The 7,703-nt window shown below is 46.9% G+C and overlaps 2 protein-coding genes across 6 annotated transcripts; one reads left to right on the top strand and one right to left on the bottom strand.

The window, feature by feature from the left end:
* Positions 1–2,038, bottom strand: LOC103259262 (cytochrome b-c1 complex subunit 8). Of its 4 annotated transcripts, none has more exons than XM_008056941.1 (3): positions 2,015–2,038; positions 1,639–1,805; positions 1–475 (listed from the first exon to the last, which is right to left on the bottom strand). In XM_008056941.1, exons 2-3 carry the CDS (start codon positions 1,790–1,792, stop codon positions 381–383), a joined length of 249 nt encoding a protein of 82 aa, XP_008055132.1. In that variant the 5' UTR covers positions 1,793–1,805; positions 2,015–2,038; the 3' UTR covers positions 1–380. The 4 variants fall into 4 exon arrangements, with proteins under 4 accessions (XP_008055132.1, XP_008055129.1, XP_008055130.1 ...); XM_008056938.1 differs by having other exon boundaries at positions 1,976–2,021; XM_008056939.1 differs by having other exon boundaries at positions 1,995–2,019.
* Positions 2,039–2,355: 317 nt separating this feature from the next.
* On the top strand, positions 2,356–7,436 carry GDF9 (growth differentiation factor 9). Of its 2 annotated transcripts, XM_008056937.1 has the most exons (3): positions 2,356–2,655; positions 4,261–4,455; positions 6,116–7,436. In XM_008056937.1, the coding sequence occupies exons 1-3, from the start codon at positions 2,607–2,609 to the stop codon at positions 7,081–7,083; spliced, it is 1,212 nt and encodes a 403-aa protein (XP_008055128.1). In that variant the 5' UTR covers positions 2,356–2,606; the 3' UTR covers positions 7,084–7,436. The 2 variants fall into 2 exon arrangements, with proteins under 2 accessions (XP_008055128.1, XP_008055127.1); XM_008056936.1 differs by lacking the exon at positions 2,356–2,655 and having other exon boundaries at positions 3,713–4,455.
* The last annotated feature ends 267 nt before the right edge of the window (positions 7,437–7,703 follow it).

The raw sequence follows: 7,703 nt of genomic DNA, 5'->3' as shown, positions 1-7,703 counted from the left end.
ATATAGTTACTAGACTTTATTGCTATTATGGGAGCAAAGGGCTGAAAGAACCAATATTCCCCACAGCCCATGCCACCCAGTTAGCTGCAGGAGTAAGCTGCAACTATTTTCTTGTAGATACTAAACAGAACAAAGGGTGAGCCCTGCTCCTTCACCAAAACCCCAGACTAGGCAAAACTGTTCGAGACTCATGCTGAAGAAGGGAGCTTCATGAACTTGAATATTAGCAGTCACACCTACAACTCTAACCCCAAAACTGTAAAAAAGTTACAACAGTACAGCCCATAGGAAGTTTATTGTGTCTTCAAGACACTACAATGCAGATTCCTCTCCCAGAGAAGGGTCTTTCAGAGACATGGAACCGTCACCCGATGAGTTGCTCATTTGTCATTTTCATAGGCAGCTGGATTCTTCCTCTTGGATTTCTCGAACTCCTCGGTCCCCCATGTGTAGACAAGATAAAACACGACAAATGCTTTAAAAATCAAAAGTGAGAGTACGCAGTGAGCACACATAAAAAAAACTCAAGAAGGGGGGTCTCTCCTCTTTTCTGTCTTACAGCACATTCTACCCTATGGCTCTCTCTAGTTTTCAAATAACCACTTTTAAACCAGAGGATCAAGAAAGGTTACATTAGACAATCATTTCAGGTGACCAAAAGAAAAGTCTACCCAGGAAAATGTGTCACCAAATCTTCCCAATCTGTACATTTAAGGTTTTTTAAATGAAATAATCGAATTAAAACTCACACGACAAACTTCACTATTTTATTTTATTTTTTTGAGTAGGAGTCTCACTCTGTTGCCCAGGCTGGAGTGCAGTGGCATGCTCACCACCACCACAGCCTAGACCTGGCTAATTTTTTTAGTTATTGTAGAGACGAGGTCTCACCAAGTTGCCCAGGCTGGTCTCAGACCCCTGGGCTCAGGTAATCCTCTTGCCTCGGCCTCCCAAAGTGCTGGGATTACAGGGTTGAGCCACCGCACCCGGACCAAACATCACCATTTTAAAGGGTAAACTTCAGTGGCTTAGGCCGTGCGACAATCATCACTATCTGCTGCACACAACACAAAACCTTTAATCACTGGTTTAAAAAAAAAAAGTCTAATCCCTGCACTTTGAGAGGCCGAGGCGAGTGGATTCGCTTGAGCCCAAGGGTTCGAGACCAGCCCGGGCAATTTGGCGAGACCTCGTCTCTACAATAAAATAAAAAATTAGCCGGGCGTGGTAGCGTGCGCCTGTAGTTCCAGCTACTTGGAAGGCCGAGGCGGAGGGATCGCCGGAGCCCAGCAGGTCGACGCTGGGGTGGCCGTGAGCAGCGTGCCGCTGCACTCCAGCCCAGGCGGCGGAGTGGGACTCCGACTCAAAAAAAAGGGAAAAAAGGGGATTAAGGTGAAGTCAGACGAAGACGCTGGAGTCACCCAAGTGACCTTAGGTCAGTCATTTAGGTTCTATGACCAGTGTCCCCGTGTAAGATGGGGAGGGTAAGACTAGCTCAAAGGCCGTCAGGACGGTCCATGAGAAAAGTGCACGCAAGTTACAGAGTGCCTGCCCGACCGCGAGCTCGCTCTGAAGGCAACCGCAGTGACTTCTGCTGCTCAAGCCAGTCCAGCCTCCCGCCCGCGCCCGGCCACTCACGCGGCACCACGCGAAGGAAAGACGCCCGAGTGCGGCGCAGCACATTGGGGATCCCCTTGGAGAAGTAGTGCGGAAAGGCACGCTGCTCGAAGGGTGACAAGCTGTAGGTGATCACATGCCGCATCCGCGTCAGGTTCCCAAACTCGCGGCCCATCGTGGCGGCGGCCCTGCAGGACAGAGGGCGGACAGGCGCTTGGCTCCCCTTCACGCCGCAGGCCGCGCGGGACCCCCAGCCCTGGATGCCCGCCCCGACACTCCTTATCCTTCCCCAGCCCAGGCGACACCCCCTCCCTCCCGGGAACTACTGACACTACAGGACCAGACCCCACTCCCGCACCGAGGTCACCTCGCCCTACCCAGCAGCGGATCCACCCACCTCTGTCGGTCGCTTCCGGCAAGATCGGCACGCGCAGCAGGAGGTCGTGAGGTCACTTCCGGGCGATACCATTTTCCCGTCGTTTCCAGGGGAAGACGTCCTTGCCCCCGTTCTAGAGCGAAGTGGCCCGGCCGAGTGGCCCGTAGGTGGGCTGCGGCAGCCGGGCGAGCCTTGTGGGGGAAGGCTGGGGTGAGCGGGCCTTGCGGGACGGTGAGCAGTCCCCGGGCCCTATGTGGAGCCGCAGGCAGGAGGCGATCAAGTGCGGATGGGGGGCAGAGAAGTGAAGAGAAAGGCCTGCTGCTCAGGGCCGGCGAGTCCTCCCAGCTGTGGAGAGCGCCTGTGCGCCGGAGGTCGGACCTCCGTACGACGGCAGAGCGCGGGGTTCCGTTTGGCCTTGCAGTCGTTGGAAGGGGGCTCGGTTATTTTCAGGCCATCGGCGACCCTAAGCACCTAAATCAGGGACACAGCCTGCCAGCCTCTGTTTTAGAATCCGCTGTCAGGCTGTCAACTTTCCCAAGATAAAATGCCAAGCCCTTGTTCATATTCAGTCATCAAATAATCGTCAAGCCGCTGATGAACGCTGTGGGCGGGGATGGGAGGGAAAGAAGAGGCCGCCTCCACAGCAGCCCAGTTCCTCCCAGGTGATTTCAGGTGGGGGTGGGGATGAGGGGGGGTATCATGATGCCCAAATTCTCCCGCGCCCCGGGGTGAAGCAAGGAACGTCGCGTGTGAAACGTTGTTCTATTTCCCCTAAAGTGCGTTCTGTTTAACTATCCTGTTGTCCTGTACAGCTCACTGACTTTTCTACTCGCAGTGTCTGTAAGTTTGTCTGATGGAGTTGCTGGCCGCATGTAGTCTACAGCTAGGCTCTCATTCAGCAGTTGTAGCGCGTTTTATAACACTGCTTTCTTGCCCCAGACCACGCAGGCTTTGTGGGCATACCTTAATTTTATTATTGTAGTTCCTGAAAAAATTAGTGTTAATATCTTGTACCATGAGCGTGAGTTGACTTTCTTACAGCAAATAGCCTCCTTCGGGGTGGCATTGGTATCCCTCATTTCTGCTTTTCATGGTGCATCTTTGCCTCATTTGTCTGAAACATAATATCTAGCCTGGGCTTGGCTCCAATGCCTGAACATAAATACTTATAACAAGTAAGGACAAAAATATTTTAGCGAATTCTGCCACCATTTGGGTGATTAATAAAGCATTTATTTTATAGCTCCTGCAAACATCTCAGATCTTTCAACCAAAATATAGATGAGTGCAAACAAGACTAAGGATTTCAAGATATTATACTTCTATGTTACTCAAGATTCAAGGTGATGTCCTCTTTTAAGCATAGTGCAAATACAGTGGCAATATTCCAAGTACGTACATATTCTATACTAAGCCACCTGGGGAGGACTGAGCAACCAGTTCTCTGCTCTGAAATTTCTATGCCAATTGTGACTTTCTCACTCTCCAAATCAACATGCAGTAGATACTTATTCTAAGCACCTGGAAGCAAGAGAGGCGGTTGAGGCGGTAAGGATGAATCAGGAGGAAGAGGAATCCTAATTCTATAGATTGCATACCAACAGATCTGAGTATTATCGTGAATAATGAGCTAGCTTTTCCACATGCCTTAGAAGGTTCAGCAAGCACCTAAGGAACATTTTCTCAGTCCTAATGTCTCTATTAAAAAAAGGTTTTATTTTAAGATTATTCCTCAATTTGTCTTAGACTTTCAGCTACATAGCTTGCCCATTAGTAAAACAGATAGCAAATTTTAAGTAAATGTTAGGGAAAGAAGGAGAAGAAAATTAATGATCAAATAAAACTGTGTCTAATGAGAACAAATTGGCTAAAGAGGGTTTTATCAACTGTTTGGCATAGAACTGATAAAAATTATCTTCAGCTAGGCATACTTGAGGCTTGATTACAGAAGTGATGCTAGTCTTCTCACACACCTAAAATTTATTTAAGAGACTAAGCTAGGGTCTTCACGGTCTTTAGGAAGAGTGGCATGGGGCAATGCGTTCCTTGCTAGCTCTTCTAAGTCATGGCGCTTCCCAGCAAATTCCTCCTTTGGTTTTGCTGCTTTGCCTGGCTGTGTTTTCCCATTAGCCTTGGTTCTCAGGCTTCTAGGGGAGAAGCTCAGATTGCAGCTAGTGCTGAGGTGGAATCTGAGGTTGAGCCTTGGTCCTTGCTGCAACCTGTAGATGGGAGAGACAGATCTGGCCTCCTTCCCCCTCTTTTCAAAGTTCTATCTGATGGGCGACTTGGGGCACCTAGGCTGCAGCCAGACTCCAGAGCTCTGCACTACATGAAGACGCTCTATAAGGCATTTGCTACCAAGGAAGGGATCCCTAAATCCAATAGAAGTCACCTCTACAACACCGTTCGGCTCTTCACTCCCTGTGCCCAGCACAAGCAGGCTCCTGGAGACCAGACGACAGGTGTGTAAGAGCAGATTGGTTAAGTGGGTAGAGGAAAGATGACAGAAATGTCTACATTTCAGTTACAGAAAGGAGCTGGGTCTATCCTTGAATTGCGTTTTATTTTGCATGATTCTCAACGTCCAATTGAAACAAAGCTGTTACTAGTTTCTTCCTATGCCGTCATTAGGTGTGCTTAGTATGATAGAATTTTAAAGCTATCAGAGACTTAGTGGCATCAAAGACTGAGGGAAATGTGGCTGGAGGTTAGCATCTCTTTCCATTCCACCAAACTGTTGACCCAGAAATGTGCCTAAAACATCTCATACAGCTATTGGTGTGCTGTGTTAAACAGGATATTTTCCCTTTGCTTATTGCTTTCTGTAAGAGGAAAGCTTGAGTCCCCATTTGGAGCAGTGGGTCCTCACAAGAACAAAATGTCAGTCAACAACTTGACTCAGCCACTTGGTGTCTTGCATGTGTGAGAGAGGAACAATGCTCTAAAATATTTTATATTCACGAACTTATGACATAAAACCATTCTAACCCAGCAGGGCAGTTGTGGCTATTTAAAACCCACCTTTCTTAACATCCCGTGATAGTGGTTTTAGAGCATACATTTGTTTTCAATCTCAAGTGTTCTAAATTAACTTGGATTTTTTTAAATTGACTTTGTTCACTAGGACTTAGAATGTCTTCTTAACGAGCTTGATAATTTTTTTTTTGAGTTGGAGTCTCACTCTGTCGCCCAGACTGGAGTGCAGTGGCCGCTCCCGGCCACCGCAGCCTCGACCTGCTGGTCTCCGGTGATCCTTCCGCCTCAGCCTTCCAAGTAGCTGGAACTACAGGCGTGCGCTACCACGCCTGGGTAATTTTTTGATTTTATTGTAGAGATGAGGTCTTGCCAAGTTGCCCAGGTGGGTCTCGAACCTGCAGGCTCAGGCAATCCACTCACCTCAGCCTCCCAAAGCGTGGGATTACAGGCTGAGCCACCGAGCCCGGCTGATAAGTATTTTTTATTATGGTTTTCTCTCTAGAAACCCTCACAAGAAAAATACTACTTTATTAGCTTCCTCTGTGTTTGAAGCAAATTATTGGGAATGAAACCTTAGAATATAATGAATCTATGATGCTTTAATTCACCACAAAATCGTTCAGACTTTCTAGAGATAAAATGTCTAGTATAATTGCTTGGAATGAGTTAGGGTACCAATTACTTTTTCTTTCCTTTTTTTTCCCCCCCTTTGTTTTGTTTTGAGTAGGAGTCTCACATTGTTGCCCAGGCTGGAGTGCAGTCACACACTCCTGGCCACTGCAGCCTCAACTTGCTGGGCTCAGGTGATCCTTCCACCTCAGCATTCCAAGTAGCTGGAACTACAGGAGTGTGCCACAACACCCGGCTAATTTTGTAAAATTTATTGTAGAGACGGGGTCTCACCAAGTTTCCCAGGTTGTTCTCAAACCCCTGGACTCAATCAGTCCTCTAGCCTCCAACTCCCAAAGTGCTGGGATTACGGGTGTGAGGCACAATTACCTTTTTCTGTATTAACTACCTTTCCCCTTTTGAGGCTTGAGGAAGTAGGGAGAAGGGAGAAAGCATGTTATGAAGTACTAATTCTTTGACTTCCTGTTATAGTTGATTCATATTTGAGCACTACTGGAGGATTGTTTTTCTTCTCAGGAATCCTTCCATCAGTGGACCTGCTGTTTAACCTGGATCGTGTTACTGCTGCTGAACACTTACTCAAGTCAGTCTTGCTATACACTATTAACAACTCAGTTTCTTTTTCCTCTGCTGTTAAATGTGTGTGCAACCTGGTGGTAAAGGAGCCCAAGTCTTCTAGTAAGACTCTCCCTAGAGTTTTACACTCATTTACCTTTAACTCACAGTTTGAATTGGGCAAGAAACACAAATGGATTGAGATTGATGTGACCACCCTCCTTCAGCCTCTAGTGGCCTCCAACAAGAGAAGTATTCTTATGTCTATAAATCTTACATGCACAAAAGACCAGCTGCAGCATCCTTCACAGGATGGTTTGTTTAACATGACTTTTCTGGTGCCCCCCTCACTGATCTTATATCTGAATGACACAAGTGCTCAGGCTTATCACAGGTGGTATTCCCTTTACTATAAAAGGAGGCCTTCACAAGATCCTGACCAGGAGAGAAGTCTGCATGCCTATCCCGTGGGAGAAGAGGCTGCTGAGGATGGGAAATCTTCCCATCACCGTCGCCGGAGAGGTCAAGAAACTGTCATCTCTGAATTGAAGAAGCCCCTGGTTCCAGCTTCCTTCAATCTGAGTGAATACTTCAAACGGTTTCTCTTTCCCCAAAATGAGTGTGCGCTCCATGACTTCAGACTAAGCTTTAGTCAGCTGAAGTGGGAGAACTGGATTGTGGCTCCACACAGATACAACCCTCGATACTGTAAAGGGGACTGTCCAAGGGCAGTTGGGCATCGGTATGGCTCTCCAGTTCACACCATGGTGCAAAACATCATCTATGAGAAGCTTGACTCCTCAGTGCCCAGACCATCATGTGTACCCGCCAAATACAGCCCCTTGAGCGTTTTGACCATTGAGCCTGATGGCTCAATTGCGTATAAAGAATATGAAGATATGATAGCTACTAAGTGCACCTGTCGTTAACAAATGGTCCTTTAAAACCTTGAGTCTATCTGTGCCTTCAGGAGATGCTTCATGTGTCAGATCTCTAAGTAAAATGCAGGTATGTTGTATAAGGAGCTTGTGTAGATTAGTACCTTCTGTAACATCTCTGTGTAAAGGAATAACATCAGTTGCTTCTGAGCCTTTTTTATTTCCAAATTTAAATTAAGTGTAATTATTGTGGAGAGCTTTAATTTTTTTCCTTGAGCAGTTTTTTCCTTTTCATAGGAGTCTTGTTTTTGCTGGGGAGAAAATCTTAATTAGCATAAATCTTGGTTAGACTTGCAGCTATATAGATATTTCAGAGTGTTTATTTAATGGAAGAATAAATTCCTATCAATGGCATGTTTGTGTGTGTGTTTTATTAAATAAAGATTGCTTTTATTATTTTTTGAGTTGAGTCTCCGTTGCCCAGGCTGGAGTACAGTGGCACCCTCATAGCCACCCCAGCATCAACCAGCTGAGTTCAGGCGATCCTTCCAAGTAGCCGGAACTACAGGCACATGCTACCATGCCCAGCTAATTTTTTGATTTATTGTAGAGATGAAGTCTCGCCAAGTTGTCCAGGCTGTTCTCTAACCCACGGGCTCCCCAAGTGCTGG

Source organism: Carlito syrichta, unplaced genomic scaffold (genome assembly GCF_000164805.1).
Source record: "Carlito syrichta isolate Samal-C Ts95f unplaced genomic scaffold, Tarsius_syrichta-2.0.1 Scaffold302579, whole genome shotgun sequence".
In the NCBI taxonomy this organism is placed as follows: domain Eukaryota; kingdom Metazoa; phylum Chordata; class Mammalia; order Primates; family Tarsiidae; genus Carlito; species Carlito syrichta.
This window is presented reverse-complemented; position numbering and strand designations above follow the sequence as displayed.

Bases quoted from the DNA above. Each gene is read 5' to 3' on its own strand.
- LOC103259262 (XM_008056941.1), bottom strand. From the start codon at position 1,792: ATGGGCCGCGAGTTTGGGAACCTGACGCGGATGCGGCATGTGATCACC. The intron at 476-1,638 runs GTGAGTGGCCGG...TGATTTTTAAAG, and splicing joins TTTCCTTCGCGTGGTGCCGC to CATTTGTCGTGTTTTATCTT.
- GDF9 (XM_008056936.1), top strand. From the start codon at position 4,059: ATGGCGCTTCCCAGCAAATTCCTCCTTTGGTTTTGCTGCTTTGCCTGG. The intron at 4,456-6,115 runs GTGTGTAAGAGC...TTTTCTTCTCAG, and splicing joins TCCTGGAGACCAGACGACAG to GAATCCTTCCATCAGTGGAC.